A 17,367-nucleotide genomic window follows, 5' to 3' on the forward strand; every position below is an offset into this window, starting at 1 on the left:
ACACACACACACACACACACACACACACACACACACACACACACATCAGGAATAGGGAAGTACAGCAGGGGTGGTAGAGATTCTAAAGGGACATGATCTCTTCAGTACTGGGGCTATCAGTGCCAAACTAAACTAGAGAGGATTTGTACATAGCTGCTCTCCAATTGCTTTTGATGACATTGGCCCTGCATGTGGGGGCTAAAACTGGCTTGTCTAAACCTATTCAATTACCCAACTTGATCCTCACCTGCACTAGTCAATGTGCCATTACAGTATATGCATTCAAAACTAGGCTAAAAGATAAAACAACTGCTAAAAGCCACTATGAATGACAAGATCACTACAGTCACTATAGAATATTAAGCTACTGAGTGCAGTTGTTATTTTGGCTTTACCTTGACTTCTAATCCTGATTTCCTACTATGGGTCGCTCGTCAATTACACACAGTCCTCATATAATGTGTCTCATTGTTTTTCTTTTCCTCCCGCATGTTAGATTCCCTCCACTTCACCATGAGTCTCGTGAACACACACAAATCCTTGAGTCCGTTTCCTCCTGCAGTCTCCAAGCTGCAGAGCCAAGAGCCAAGAAGACAGCGCCAGCTATCAATCACACACACGCACACGCACGCACGCACGCACGCACGCACACACACACACACACACACACACACACACACACACACACACACACACACACACACACACACACACACACACACTAACCCGCTAACTAGCTCCAGGTCCTAATGAAGTGGCTGGGTTCAGAGCTGTCTGCTCAGTAACAGTTTAAGGCCAGGCCCACAGGCTGTAACTCCCTGTAATTAGGAACAGAGGTGTTAAGTACTGTATGGCCCTAACCAGCAGCCTGATGGAAGGCAGACTATTTGGATATCCAAATGAAATAAATGTTGTTTTAATCACCACCGCTGCATAATTGTCATTAGTGCGGTAATATGGAAAAAGCAACTCACTTCGTACTCTGCCGGTTTTGAGTTGGGGTTAATGCCAGAATTAAGAAATGTCACGCTTTCCATACTTATGAAGGCTGGTAAACACTAAACACCATATAAAACATACATGTGCACACACACTCCCTCTTTTTCTCTCGTATATTGAAACCACAAACACACACTTTCCCTCTGTAGCATTTGCACATATGATCTCCTTCGCTCTCTCTCTCCCTCCTCTCTCTCTCTCTTTCTCTCTCTCTCTCCCTCCTTCTCTCTCTCTCTCCCTCCTTGTCTCCCTCAGTAGGGAAAGCACATGCACATATGCTCTACCCCTTCTTCCCTTTCTCTCTCCTTCCTTGCATTCTCTCTCCCTCCCTCTCCTCTCTCTCCCTCAGTCTCAGTCTCTGCTGGCTGGCTGACTGGCTCTGTAGCAGTGGCCCTTTGATCTTGGTGAAAGGAGGGGGGCTTTAAAGCGCTGCTGTTTCCGCTGTCAGGAGCCCCTCTCTTCCTCTGCTCTGGTTTAGACTTTCAGAGAGCTGGTGGTGGCAGCCTGCACGGCGGCGGAGGGATGGAGGAAAGGAGGGAGGGGGGGAGACGCTGTCATCCTTGGCCAGGAGAGGAGAGAGAGGCCCTGACACCTGACTGATCTCTGCCCCCACCCCACCCCCCTCCCCCCAACCCCTCCTTTCCAAACCTGGTCTGGGAACCACAAGACAGCCACAAGACACCCAGCCCTCCTCCACCTCCTCCTCACATGGCCCCTGGTGGCTGGATGGGGTAGTAGGGTGTAGGGAGTTACTGGATCCAATGACCTGATTCTGTGCATCACGCCTGGCACTGTGTTGTCTCTCTGCTGCTACTGTGGTTAGCATCCACATCGTCTGTGTGTTTACTGTTGTTTCTGTAGCATCTACCTACGTATTGTACACATATTATGTTGGCTGACAGTTAGAGGGTGGTTACAGTATCCATAAGCACTGAATGGCCCTTCCTTTCCCTTGTGCTTAGCTGAGTTGGATATGTTGTTATTTTTCGGTTGTCCATTAGGTATAATTTTGGTCAGAGTGACTCCCGTTTTAGAGAGCACTGTTTCAGCAGTGCCAGCCTAACTGTTACACCACAATGATATCTTACTGTGTGTGGTTGTGTGAGGTCATCACTCCATGCCATAAGGCTGTTTGAATTGGAGCGTTTGCAAAACCCATTATAAGTATAATATTGATACAACCTTGCTCAAAATGCAGATTTAGAACTGGTTTACATGGACACACACACCCCTCATCCAAAACCAAAACCCTAAACGCTTAGTATCCTATTTATATAGGAAAAGACAAGTATATATTCCATCCAGGGAAAAAAAAAACGACTCCAGAATCCACACAGACCGCCCCTGTGTCAACATACGATGCCTTGAAGCCTTGCTGATTGGCTAAAGAGAGAGGCCATGTGAGAGGAAATAGCTTCCATATGTGTCGGAGCTCAGTCTTTCCTCAGGCCCGGCGTGCAGGATATAGTCAAGCCCGGCGTGCAGGATAGTTTGAGAGGGTCTAATAGGAATTATAAAGCAGTGGCAGGGAAGGGAAAGAGGAGAAAAGCTTGTTCTTTTTTGTCTTGCAGCTGCGGCTACATACCGTGACCCTGGTAAGCCAGGGCAGCCCGAGCTCCCCGGGGTGCGGCTTTGATGTCAATCTTAAATCAGGTGTAACTAAGACGCCAGCTACCTTGCCGGCACTGGGTGTAACACACACACACACACACACACACACACACACACACACACAAACCAGTATGGAGCTGCATGGGCATGTGTTCACACGCACATGCACACACACACGCGCACACACACACACACACACACACACAGACACACACACACATTAAGGTTCCAGAGAGAGGGACTGATCCACCCTGCTCTCTCTGTCTCTGTCTCTGTCTCTGTCTCAGTCTCTGTCTCTGTCTCTGTCTCTCTCTGTCTCTCTCTGTCTCTGTTTGTCTCTGTCTCTGTCTCTCTCTGTCTCTGTCTCTGTCTCTGTCTGTCTCTGTTTCTATCTATCTCTCTCTCTCTCTCTCTCTCTCTCTCTCTCTCTCTCTCTCTCTCTCTCTCTCTCTCCCTTCTTTTCCACACACACATGCACCCCACACTCCTGCACAGTATAATCCATCCTCGACCTGTCCTTCTCAAATCCCCTCACACCCCACTATGAACCCCTATAGCCCACCCCTCCTCTCCTCCTCTCCTCCTCTCACTCCCCCTCTCAAAACCCAGACCATACTCACTAACCACTCACCCTCCCTCTCTCTCCTTTCATATCTCCCCCCTTTTCAACTCCTGTAGCACCCCTCACTACCTCTCCTTTCTGCTCCTCCCCTCCCCTGTCCCACCTCTCACCCTTTGTAGTCCCTCTCCCACCCCTCCACTCTCCTTTCCTCACATCCCCCTTACCACTCCCCTCATCTCTCATCTCCCACCTCACCCCCCCTCGACTCCCCCATATATCTCCTTTCCTCTCAAAACACATGTTATCCCAAAACACACTTGGAACACATGTTGTCCCTCCTCCTTTTCTGAACACCTCTCCCCCTTTCTTTACCGAACACCTCTCCCTCTCTCTCTCCGTTCTTAAAACACCTCTCCCAATCTCCGTTCATTCTGAACACCCTCCCCTCTCTCCCCCTGTCCCTCCCACCCCTCCAGCCCTTCTCCTGGCTGCCAGCAGTGCTCTGCTCTTAGGTGCTAAATTAATTGGAAAAACAAGGGGAGGAGAGCCATTTAGCCGGGGTCAGTTTGTAGAGACGCAGCCAGTACGTGACAGGGTTAATCAGCGTCAGTGGCGTGGTGGAGTGGGTGTCTGGCTCCACTCACACAGACATACTGAGGGTCACGGCACTCTGTCTACATGCTCACGGCACTCTGTCTACTGGTCTACTCAGAGTCAGTCTGTGTCTACTGGTCTACTGGTCTACTCACACTCTGTCTACTGGTCTACTCACACTCTGTCTACTGAGGGTCCTGGGAGGGGGTCTCATGGCACTCTGTCTACTGGTCTACTCAGAGTCAGTCTGTGTCTACTGGTCTACTGGTCTACTCACCCTCTGTCTACTGGTCTACTGGTCTACTCACACTCTGTCTACTGGTCTACTCACACTCTGTCTACTGGTCTACTCACACTCTGTCTACTGGTCTACTCAGAGTCGGTCTGTGTCTACTGGTCTACTGGTCTACTCACCCTCTGTCTACTGGTCTACTCAGAGTCGGTCTGTGTCTACTGGTCTACTGGTCTACTCACACTCTGTCTACTGGTCTACTGGTCTACACACTCTCAGTCTACTGATTAAACATAGTTTGTAAAATACAGTATATTAACGATGATCGTGGAAATTCTGGTATGAATATTTAGTGCAATTGAAGGGCTTTTCTATACCCTATAGTATTGCTATTAAGGGGCACGTTGTGCATATCTGATGATGGTTCTTCTCAGGTGTGTGTGTGTGTGTTTGTATGACAGTCACGATGTGACAGTGACATCAAAGTGAGCATCACCCTGCAGCTGTGTTGATCTGTATAAATGAGGCATACCATGGTGGCCTGTAGTTACACAGATGTAACCTCCTTATCGTCTGCCCTCACACACCACACACACACACACACACACACACACACACACACACACACACACACACACACACACACACACACACACACACACACACACACTTGTATGCCAGTCCTCACGCCTGCTTGCACACACACACTCACTCACACACACACACATACACCAGTGTGTGTGTGTGTGTGTGTGTGTGTGGAGCTACACTAGAGGAGTCAGTGACATGGGTGCCCTCAGCTTGGCCTCTCTCTGTTGAAGGAAGTAGAAGCTGTCTCATGACTCAGAGAATGGGAGACGTGCAGAAATGTTAAAAGTACATAGGGGTGGTTTCCTTTGTCCTTGTGATCTGTGATAGTTGATGAGTAGATGAGTCTCTCTCACGTCATTGGATCTCAAGGTAACTCTGTAAAGAGAGAGAGAGAGAGAGAGAGAGAGAGAGAGAGAGAGAGAAAGACCCCAAAGTCTTGTCCAGGAGCATACACATCTATTATTGAGCTAAAACCTAAGATAATAGAGTACCGTTCTGCCTGAAAAATGTGTTTTCATCTACCGCACAACTTCTAAAACGTTTCCTCAGCTGCTCTTGCATTGTCTCATCAACGGAAATGTCTCCTCTAGAGAGGATGAGGGCTCTTGTTGACCATTCCTCACGTACCTGGTCCTACATCACATAGACATGTCGTCATGCACTTCAACTGAACACAGAGAAGGCATTGAAATTCAGCCTAAAGTGCCCTTTTGGTTTAATGGCTGTGAGCTCGTTAAGAGGTAGAGGATATTTGTGTGTGTGTGTGTGTGTGTGTGTGTGTGTGTGTGTGTGTGTGTGTGTGTGTGTGTGTGTGTGCGTGTGTGTGCGTGTGTGTGTGTGCGTGTGTGTCTTTGAGTGAATGTGTGCATGTGTGTACAGTACGTGTTGTGTGTGCGTGTGTGTACAGTATATAAAGCAGTGGATGTGTGCGTCTTTGAGTGTGTGTGTGTGTGTGTGTGTGTGTTTCCGCTCCTCAGACCTCATTAAGGGCCCTGGCCTGAGCTCTTTCATTAGGGGGCTGTGATGTGGAGGGACGAGAGGAGAGGGGCTGGTGGGGGACCTGGGGACGGGGTCGAGAGGGCTGTAATTGGGCTGTTCCGGTCCCCTGGCCTTGTTCAAGGTCACTCCCAGCCAAACTCTGGACCAGGTCCTTCCTTCACTCAGTACAACTTACTCTTTCTTGTTTTTTTCAAGCCGTCTCTCTCTCTATCTCTATCTCTCCCTCCTTCTCTCTCTCTCTCTTTGATTCTCCCTCTTTCTCTCCCCCTTCCATTCTCACTCTCTCACCCCCCATTCTCTCTCTCTCACCACCCCCTCCCCCACCCCATCTCTCCCCCTCTTTCCCACCCCTCTCCTGGGGTGTCACATCCCCGTGGTCCGGAGGGGAGAGCCACCGCCAGAGAGTGAAGGAGTGGAGGGGCTGATTCACTCTAATCTCTCAGCTTGTTAATGTCTGTGTGATATGTGGATTTCTCCACCGCCCTTGGGGGAAGAGCTTTGTCTTAGAGGCCATCATTATGAAATGTTCAAACCCCTCTTAGCCAATTATAAAAAGGAAGCGGTATTAGTAGACCTCAAACTTACTCCTCAGAAATTCACTCCAGTTTTGGCAAGTTTTTTTTTTCATGTCTTGGACCAGATACACTTTTAGCTGTAGAGAACAGAGCATTTTAATGTAGCGAGTATGTTGCTTTGATTCACATTATGAGACCGATCCATTTCTGACAGATGCACTCTGTGTACCTAAGATACATCCAGTAGCCAACACTCTCTCTCCTTGTTAAATATATACAGGGAGGGAAAGTTATAGGAAATACTAAATGCTAGCTTAGCCTAGCGAGTCATCATTCTAGCTAGCCTAGCGGTGAGCGTGCTCTGGCATCCCAGCCTGATTAAGACACAGTGGTGAAAGCAGCCTTTGATCTGAGGAAATGTCTGTGGAGGGAAGCAGTTGGAATGCAGCAGCTCTCTCTGTTGGACTGCAGATGGAGGGAGAGCGATAGTGTCACAGTTCATTATACTGGCCTGGCTGGTTCCCCTACTGGGAGTGGAGAGGAGGAACACATGTCTGTCTCTTGAAAATCATTGTGCATTGAAATCATGTGCATGATGCTTCTTTGAGGCCTCTCTCCATTCACAATCTCCTAATACACAAATATGATGTTCTGCCCCTGTTCAAATGAATCACACTAAAAAAGTGTATGTTTAAGTCATGCTTTGATCCTCACAGATATCCAACATCTCTGTATGAGAGGTGAAAATACACGTTGTCACATGCTTATTTTTGTCTTTCTCTTTTCATCCCTTGTTTGTACAGGCCTCATGGGCTGGCTGGCAGTCCGGCGTTCTCTGACATCTCCCTCATCCGGATCTCGCCCCACCGCAACCCCTCGATTGGGGCCGAGTCGCCCTTTAACCCTCCGCACCCCTACATCAACCCCTACATGGACTACATTCGCTCACTCCACAGTAGCCCTTCCCTCTCCATGATCTCAGCAGCCAGGGGCCTCAGCCCTGCAGATGGTGAGTAGCTAACACACAGACCTCAGGCCCCTACTGCCCCTATGAACCGCTGTGAGAGATAATGGTAGACTTGATTGGGGGACCGATCAGTAGGTTGAGAATGATCTGTTGGTTTAACGTTTTAGAGAGAGAGAGAGAGAGAGAGAGAGAGAAAGAGAGAGAGAGAGAGAGAGAGAGAGAGAGAGACTGTGTGCGTGTGTGTATATGTGCATGTGTGTGTGCAAGAGCTTGTGTGTGTGTGTGTGTGTGTGTGTGTGTGTGTGTCTGTTCGTTTGAGAGAAGGGTTATTCTCTTTGATCTCTGAATCATGTCAGGGCCCTGTGGAGGACGCATCAGTCACATACAGTAACAGACGTTGAGGGAGGCTCGGGTTCAAGGCCAGGGTCGGGGGTGGAGGGTTGGGGAGGAGGGGAGGGGAGGGGGACAGGGGGCATATGGTGTCCTGCAGGGAGCGTTTGGCTCCTGTGATGGATGCAGACTGGGAAATCAATTACAGGGGTCTGACTGGGGACTGTGTGTGCTTTTAAAGAGCCTCAGCAGTGCTCCGGCCTCCTGGCCTACTGCTCAGAGATGGAGCTTTAATTGAAGCCTGGAGCTCAATTACTGAGAGAGGCCAGGCCTCCCTCCCACTCCCTGGGGCCATAGGTAATCACAGTTGGATTGAGCTGTGGCTGGCTGCATCCCGCTCAGTCTACTTTGACCAAAAGTTAGTAACAGTATTATACTATATCAGGGATAGGCAACTTTGGTACTAGTTGGGGCCAAAATGTGTATGTAATGACTAATAAGGGGCCAGAATATTCAGAGCTGCACACACACGTGTGCACACACACACACATTTTTGCTTTTATCATTTCCAAATTAATTTGCGGGTCGGTTATTACACAAAGTACACAAAGTACACAAAGTAAAATATTTTGTAGTATTTTACCCATGCTTTTTGCACATTACTGCGCACATTCAACTATGATTCAACTATTGCTGTTCTGCCTGTTTACCTCTAATGGTTAAGACCTTGAGGTTCTTGAAAAACATTGTCTTTGAGTGCTTGTTTGAAGAGGTACTTCCTCTATACCCTCTTCTCATCCTGCTCTCTCTGAGAGACCTCCTCTAAGTAGGCCTTGAGTTGCAAGGCCCACCCAACCTCCATCCTTCCCAACATGCACTGCTCTCTGTGCTTTTGCAGGAAGAAGGCACTTGTGCTGTTAATCCCGGTTTCTCCCTATTAGGAAGAGAATGTTCTGTTGCCATCGTTAGCGTAGCTTTAAATCAAAATGGTTTCTTCACCATATCATCCTTATAGTATATCATGGTGTGAAATGGGAATGAAGCAAGTAATTACTGTTTTAATCAAGCCAATAATTAATTAACCTATCAGCTTTTATGTTGTTAGTATATCGTCATGCTTATGGATTTTATTTCTTTTTTTGCAGTATACGCACATTTCTTACTGTAAGTGCATTTGAATAATTATGAATTAATTACTGGCGGAATTGGTGGGAGATTTGAAGTGGGTGGGATTTAGTACCCCCCACCCCCTCTCTCTCTCTCTGGTGAAATGGGGTTCAGTGCTAGACTTGCTCTCCTCATCCCATTGTTGCTCTCATAGAAGGCCCTGTGGCTCACACAGTCCTACGGCACGTTTTAGCTTCTCCTCCACCACGTCAAGTGCCACAGTGACAGCCTCCCCCCCCCCCCCCCACTCCCACCCCCCACTTGCCCCCAGGATGGTTCCCCTCTGCCAGGATTTCTGATTTAGAAAATTCCGCAAAGCCCTTTTCTGCGCACGAGCGGAGAATGGGGCACATTACGCTTGAATGCATAAGCAAAGCTAAAGCGGAACAACGAAGACAATTAAGAGAACTCCCCCCTCCACTTAAGACATAATACCCAAATCAAATTAATTTGGGAATTTCTCCTTACGTTCACCCAACCAATCAGAGATGCGTATTGCAGGCGTACAGACCATCCTTCCGAGGAGATCTTTTCATCCCCTTCTTTTATTTATTTATTTTCTCCTCTCTGTCTTAAAAGAAAGAAAAAGACTAGGAATTAACCATAACACTTTGTGGGGCTAAACTGATTTTCATATTTGCATCCAAAACCACAGTGTCAGTCTTTTATTCTTCCTTTTTTTCTCCCCCTCTTTCATTCCTTTTCTTGGTAGCGATATTTGCATATGGAAGCACGTTGCCAGATGTTTATTTTTAGGACACGGTTCAAGGACTTATGGTGCTCTTTAACTAAGCGAATGGGTTGGAAGGAGAGGCATATTCAGAAGGAGAGAGAGAGAGAGAGAGAGAAAGAGATAAAGAGTTGGGGAGAGATGGAAAGGGGGCAGAACGTGTTGCCGCTGTTTCTTCATGCCTGCAGATCTGGGCAGATTTGTGCCTTTTGTTTTCTTACAGAGTTTTAAGGAGTAGAGTGAAAGAGCAGGTTGAGTATCTGCAGCCTGCAGCCCTGCTATGCCATGATAATGGCATGATAATCCTTGGCTAAGAACACAACATGGAAACAAACACACACACACACACACTCATGCACGCACGCACGCACGCACGCACACACACACACACACACACACACACACACACACACACACACACACACACACACACACACACACACACTTATTTACAAGTGTACATACAGTTATTTACAAGTATATGTTGTTTTTGCAATACAATTAGCTATGGTATGGTATGGTCTTACCTGTTCGAATGAATGAATTATTCTTTGTAAACCAATACAAACAGTAGGCTACTGTGAGTTCTGAGGGAGCAGCTTGTAGTCCCATCTGGGACTTCATCACTCCGTACTCTCAATGCAGCTGCTCCACTCTGCATCATATACATGATGGTGGTGCTAATGTGCTCATTACAGATGTGCTGAGCGGATGATCGTCTGCTGGAGGTGATCAGTAGTGTCATGTGTTTGCAGGTGTATTTCCTGCTGTGTCTTCCATATTACCTAAAGTGCCTGTGTCTTCTTCTCCCTCTCTCTGTCCCTCTCTCTGTCCCATCGCTCTGTCCCATCCCTCTATCTCATTTCTCTGTCCCATCCCTCTATCTCATCGCTCTGTCCCACCCCTTTATTTGTCTACCTTCACCCAGCACCCCACACAGGCCTGACTACGGCAGAGTACTACCACCAGATGGCTCTGCTGGCGGGCCACCGCAGCCCCTACGCGGACCTCCTGCCCTCCGTGGCGTCCACGGCCGGGGCAGGCAGCAGTGCACTGCACATGGAGTACCTGCAGGCCATGGAGAGTAAGTCTGCAGTCTGCACTGAGAATACATACTCATACACTGAAATGATGGAATCTTACCCAACAATGATACAGTACAGACACAGACATTGACTTATGCATTAACTTCATAATCTACTGTGTGGGCCTATACTATATTAGATTAATCAGTCCTACTGTATATCACTGCGTTGTGCGTGTGTGTGTGCGTGTGTGTGCGTGTGTGTCTGTGTCTGTGTCTGTGTCTGTGTCTGTGTCTGTGTCTAGGTATCTGTGTGTCTAGGTCTCTGTATGTTTGTGTGTGGCGGTTGTTTTCATGTCCTTTTACCCACAAAATATTACACACACACCTTGGCTGCAATATCTAGATCAATTTGTATTTAACTGGGGCAAGAAAACAGCCAAATCAAAAGCGAGGAGGGAGTCGCGATTATAAACTGACAAGATTTAAATGAGCCATTGTCTTAATATGCCGGGCTCGAGGACTAACGTGCAGAGGATTTATGCTAATGAGTTATTTTAAAGTGTAAATAGGAAATTAAACGCACAGTGAATCTTAGGAAGGTCGAACAGCCTCACCCCTCTCCCTTTGATGAGAACGTATTTAGTCAGCCAGACGCCGCTTTCATGGAAATCCGGGGTGAAGTTCCCCCTATTCCTCCGTACAAACTAATTAAAACTAGCCAAACTTGCACGGGTATCAGCAAAATTAATTGCTATTAAGTGGGAATTGGAATGTCCCACCATTCATCATAGGAGAAATCCTTTCTTCTGTGTCAGTGTTTAAGATTAATAGACTGAAACAAAACAATTAGGGGCACATTTCAAATGGGAGATGCCGGGATCCTCACTTCAAATCACTTGTGATCATTGCTGGTAATAACTCATTGCGTTTCAACAATGTGTGTTCCACGGTAGCAAAATTAACACTTTAAAGCTCTCCTTTGTAATATATATATTTTAAGAAGAAGAAAAAATTGTTTATAGAAAGAACGTGGAGTATATCAAGAGACTTTCTCTTCTAATGGGTGCGTCGTAGCCGTGGTTGCGTTCTACCTCACATCAATGTAATTACGTTTGGAGAGAGCTTGGCTAATGAAACAATGGGCCTGTCCTGCCTGTTTGGGCTTTCATGGGCTATTGTCTACATGTTTAGCCTCTAATTAGTGAGTGTCAATGCATCGTTATTCTAACATCTGTATTTGGGCGTTTTATAAGCTAGTTATCTGTCTTTTGTTATTTATCCACTAAAACAGTTTGTTGTGATTTCCTCACTAATGATAGGCTATTGACTGTATCTAGTGAACGCTGAACGTCTATTTGAAATACTGAAACAGTCGTTTTTTTATGCTTTAAACATTATACTAAGTGTCTCTGCCAATTTGACTGATCAATTATTCAACGGTACAATTATTCCATTTAATTTGTGTGGGAAATAGCCTATAATAGCAATCAGCTCTGAAACACATTCCCAATTACCATTTCAAGGCACCTATGATATTTTATATAAAATGTTCAATAGTTAGTTAGTGGCTATAGTGGTTGTACTGTAGCTTTAGATGAGTTGTAGTGTTTTTAAGATATATGTGATATTTTAAGATACATGCTTCTAAACTGAGGCCCAGTGCTGTGCCAGTGGCCTTAACCCTCTCGGCCCTCAGCTGTGTGGGTTAGGGGTTTGGGGGTTTAGGGGTTTGGTCTCCAGGTTTATTTTTAATGCTGTCAGTCCAGCCTGTCTGGACCCTCCCTGTCTATGTGAATTAATGACGCTGCGCCTAACCAGCCATCCCATCCATAAATCAAGGGGAAATTAGAGGGGACACTCCCGCTACGGGCCGAGGCGCTCCTCTCCTTCTCCTCCGGTTGGACGATTTATCATTTGCCGCTGTGCATTAATAAACACAGCTCCCAGGAGGCCCTGCTGTGATGGGAAGGGACGCCCCTCCCTCGCCCGCATCACCCCCCCCCCCCCTCCCTTCCCCCTAACTCTCCACAAGTGGAGGCAGTCCCTCACACATGGGCCAGGTAGTTGTTCCCCCTAGCTAAGGCATCGATCTACGATTACCTTCCCCAAATTAACCCTAATCATTAGGAGAGGGTGTTAAACTGAGCTTAGATTGTCTCGGGCCAACTTCATCATACTCCTCGCACATGGGTCAAGAGTGTGGTATCAGTTGGTTAGTTACAGAGAAGCCCGAGGTGGGATTGTGTCCAATATACTGTACAGTATGTGGATTGGAGGGAGGTTTTATATGTCAAATGCAATGTATGAACTCCATCAAATATTCTGAGGAACTGCACATGGCTGACACATACACAGAAATGTATTGTGTGGAGGATAATGTATGTGTTTGGGGATTTGTCTTTATTGTGTGTGTGTGTGTGTGTGTGTGTGTGTGTGTGTGTGTGTGTTTCTACGTATGTATGTATGTATGTATGTATCTATGTATGTATGTATGTATGTGTGTGTGCCCCCCCTACCCCTCCCTTCCTGAGACATCAAAGTGAGAGGCAGGTTTCTATACAAGGCCAGAGCAGTAACAATGTAGAAGGGTGTTCCCCTCCCCTCCATACTCTAAACACAGGCCTGTGTATGCCAGAACGCCACCACCGCCGCACACACATACACAACTGATTTCCATCTGAATAGAGCCCTCTGTAATCGCTGGATATGTCAGATGAGAAGGAGCATTTGCATTTGGGGGGGATGGATGGAGGGATAGATGGATGGATGGAAGGATGGAAGGATGGGGTGGGGGGTGGAGGTACAGGGGCCTGCGTAAGCTGGTTTTGTTTGCCCACGGAAAAAAACCCTTGAAAAACAGCGGAATGTTTTTTTTTCTTTCAATTGCGAGTCTGAGTCACAAAGTCATTGTGTCAGTTCACGCACAAAGCGCAACATCCCCTCAGCGTCTCTCTCCGCCCTCCGTCTTTAGTTCTCCCTATGTTTCTCCCTCTGTCTCGTTGTTTGTGACATCTCGGAGTGAAAAGACAACAAAAGTAATTTCTTTATCCGTACACGCAGCTCTTTGTGAGAGCAGAGAGAATGGTCGTTGATGCCTGTTACCTTTTCAAAACCCCCTCAGAGTTGTTCTATTCAACCCTGAAAGCATTTGAATAAAGAGGCTAATTATACTTGATTAAATATTGCCATAACCCAGCCAGTACACTGCGCCGACATAAAAGCATTTAATGAATAAAGTGCACCCATTGACAGTTGTACGCATTCATTCAAAATGGCCTTTTGTGTGATGATCCACTCAGAATCAAAGATGAGGTTTGTTTTAGTCATAAGAACTCAAAAAGATTGTAAATTAAGTTTGTATTCGGCAGAAAATGTTACTTTGATCTCTCTATGGTTAAAAAAAATACAAATATTGATCTTAAAACAGATGCATAATCCATGAAAACTAAGACAAACAAATGAACAAAGCAAACAGTATAAAACATCATTTTGTACATACTATGATTGCACTGAAGCTTCTTTGAATCTAACTCCACCCCCTTCTCTTCCAGGTTCTCGTTTCCCCAGCCCCAGACTCACGGCACGGCCCAGTCGGAAGCGGGCCCTTCCCATCTCCCCCCTGTCGGAGCACAGCTTTGACCTGCAGACCATGATCCGCAACTCTCCCAACTCTCTGGTCACCATCCTCAACAACTCCCGCTCCAGCTCCTCCACCAGCGGCTCCTACGGACACCTCTCTGCCGGCGCCATTAGGTAGGGCATGGTCCAGAGGAGGAGGATTGTATAACTGCTATTAGACTTATCTTTTAACACTCTCTCTCTCTCTCTCTCTCTCTCTCTCTCTCTCTCTCTCTCTCTCTCTCTCACCAGCAGTGCTTTTATGTGCTCTCTGGGTCCCAACATGCTCATAGGAGTTATGTACTCTAATGTGGGTGTATGCCCACAGTCCCACAACCCTCTTCTTGTGCTTTACTTTTCCCTGAGAAACCTCAGTCTTCCACCACATCCTAGGACTTCCCTCCTCCTAAACTAGACCAACATCCCACACACAAACATAGATCATTCCCAAAGCTCTCCATCCCTTCACCAACAGCCTAAAGTCCTGGAGGAATGCAAGTTTTTACAATTTTTCCTATGAGGAATAATTACATTATTGCATTAGACCCAAATAAATAAACCTCATGTAGAGATTCCTGATGAAGCACATTTCCATCAACAAAGGACGACAAGAGACCAGTGATGTGTGGTGTAGAGATTACATCACATCCTATCAGTGGTGTCAGTCAGGGGGCATAGAGACTGATTGGTCTCTGATTGGTTATGTTTCTATCAAGGCGACCATTCAGGGATTAGGAAAGGCTAATTTGCTCACCGCAGTACACCAGACTATGCCAGCTCTCCCCTGGTTGAACAGTATTGGGTCACACACACATTTCTGACCATCTAAGCTTAGTCCCATACAGACCTCTAAACCTTCTAGGGGGAAAACAAATGAATTCACAAACAAATTCCTATAAGAAGCAGTATAAACCCATTGTCCTATTGCCTGGAACAATTCCTCTACATGTTAATGTAAAATGGCAGTATGGTCATTTCTTTCTGTAAGATGGTGGCTGGTCCTCACTGCAATTTTTTTTCGCTGTCTTTGTCAGTTTTGGAACATTTTTGGGTCACCTCTGTGTGTGTGTGTGTGTGTGTGTGTGTGTGTGTGTGTGTGTGTGTGTTTATCCTCCACATCAAACCCCCCTGGTGGATGTTGCTCTCCAGCCTGCCTCCCCGGCGGCGTGTGTCAGTCATCCACCTATCACTCCTCAGCAGGACGCCACACCGACACACAGCATCAGACGAGGAAGAGAGGAAAAGCAACAACAAAAAAAGGAACTAGAAAGAGAAAGAGAGAGGGAGATCCATAGCCTCACCCGTGGCCATTGATCAGCGATCCGTAGCTAGAACCTGATCAATCATGTTGCTGTGGCCACTGTGCCAGTGACAGGACATAGATAGGGGCCCTACAGACTGATGAGTGATATGACAAGCGGATGGGCCCCCAAATGCGTCTCGGCCCATTGATTTCCACTCTGCGCAGTAATAAGATCTGCAGACGTATGGGTCGGGCTGAGAGCAAGGGAGTGTCAGGTCATTGGATGAATGGAAGGCCCCCACACATGACTGGTATTGAACCACAGAGACCTGTGTTTACCTGTGAGTTTACCTGTGTTTGTGGAGAGCCCTTAGAGGAGGGTGGTTGGAGAGATGTAGTTTTACTGTAATCTAATGTGTAAGTACCCTCAAATCAATGTGGATTTAACTGGGCACCTATAACCCAGATCCATATACAGTTGGCCAGCAGACAGCATGAAGAGGACAGATGTAATTATAGTTGGACTTTTGCTTCTAAAATAGCACAGTGTTTTTTATTATCCTTATTAGTGTATTTTCATTTAATTTGTTTGAGTTATGCGGCAGTATTACCTTACAGAGACCACAGCATCATTCCAACAGTGTTAACAAGCTGAACATTCATTGCCAGGGATCCACCTGGAGCTCTGTGGCTACAGTATTACCACAGTCCCTCCTGTCAGATTGTCCTCAGGGATGGGGAGCTATCCAGAACAATCCATTTATTCACAGTCTCTCCTCTCTCTCCATCTCTTTCTCCCTCATTACCATTGCAATGTGATTTCAAAATTCATCTCATTCATCTGTATACTGAAGCAAGGTAGAAGAAGTACAGTACGTTTTTTTGTCAAATACATATTTTACACAATGGTCAAATGTATCCTCTCACCCCTTCTCCCTCCAGCCCGGCGCTGAGTTTTGCCTACCCTCCAACCCCTGTGGCCCTTCAGATGCACCAGCAGCTGCTTGGTCGGCAGCCGGGGATGGTGGGCTCTGCGTTTGGCCACAGTCCGCCCCTCATCCACCCATCTCCCGCCTTCGCCCACCAGCGGCCCGTCCCCGGCATGCCCGTCCCCGGTCTCACCAACAGTGAACGCTCCGTCATCTCCAACGACTCCTCACAGGTGAGAGTGCCGACACACACGCACGCCTTTGTGATTTATCATCACAGGTAGCAGATAGCGCTGCTATACACCAACCGTGTGTACGGTAAACAGGTAGAGCGTTCAGGCAGTAGTCGGGCCCCCCTCCATGCACTGGCCTCAAGGGAGCTTCTGCCTGGTATTGTTGTCTTTTGTTTGGACTGGAAAGGTTCGCGCCAGAACAAGAATGTATGGGAGAAACAACATGGGGCTTGTTAGCATAGAATCCCACTGCTAACACCATTAATCACTAGAGAGGAAACAGGGATATGGAAAAGGAATATTGACATGGATGGATGGATCCAGGAGTATATTTTCCCATATTCACTCAATTCCTACTGTTAGCTTCACGTTTGAAGCAAATATTCAATTATTCTTATTTTGTTATTCCTACTGCCTTTTTAATATTCTGGCATCTGGTGTGTTTAATGGCAACCCTCCCTGCTGTTCATGGTTGTGAAGTATTGTAGGGGAAGAGGTCTCATTCAAGGTAGAGCAGTGACTATGGTAATGCTTATTCTGAAACTATTTTCAGAGAACACAGTCAGAATCCTACATCTCAGTAAGCAGTAAGTATCAAGCATACAGTATGTGGTTCAAACTCAAGCAGATTGACTTGTCAGAGACATGAACTCTTCTTGTTTCCGTGTAGTGACTGACTGACAGGGTCTTGGTTGCTCTCGTGTCAGGGCGTCCTGCTGTTAAAGGAAATTACTTTGTAGGAGTAAACATTCAACTGGACAGGCCTGTGACAGACAAGAGCCAAGGAAGCTCTCCTCTCTTTCCAGACGCTTCAGCCTTTCCGTGTTAATTCTTTATTTCTTGGCTAGTTTCGGCTTGTAACAGGGAACTCCTCTTTGACTCCCCGGGCCAAGGCCAAACTCAGGTCATCCAAAGGCAGGATAAAGAAGAGACGTGGTGAATAGGATCACTGAGTTATTGAACGGCCATGATTTGGTTAGCTAACATTCAATATATTGCGCTGAATAGTCCTTAACTTGG

General features: G+C 46.8%; 1 protein-coding gene across 2 annotated transcripts in view; it reads left to right on the forward strand.

Annotated features, from left to right (window-relative positions):
- The window catches only part of gli3 (GLI family zinc finger 3), a 100,608-nt gene that overhangs the window by 66,442 nt on the left and 16,799 nt on the right, over positions 1-17,367 (forward strand). The window contains exons 5-8 of one of the 2 annotated variants that reach the window (XM_083675176.1): positions 6,907-7,112; positions 10,226-10,381; positions 13,876-14,077; positions 16,128-16,347. In XM_083675176.1, coding sequence (XP_083531302.1) covers positions 6,907-7,112; positions 10,226-10,381; positions 13,876-14,077; positions 16,128-16,347 — 784 coding nt within the window. The remainder of the gene's footprint in view (positions 1-6,906; positions 7,113-10,225; positions 10,382-13,875; positions 14,078-16,127; positions 16,348-17,367) is intronic. The other variant, XM_083675177.1, reaches the window with a different exon arrangement.

Source organism: Argentina silus, assembly GCF_951799395.1.
Source record: "Argentina silus genome assembly, chromosome: 1".
Classification (NCBI taxonomy): Eukaryota; Metazoa; Chordata; class Actinopteri; order Argentiniformes; family Argentinidae; genus Argentina; species Argentina silus.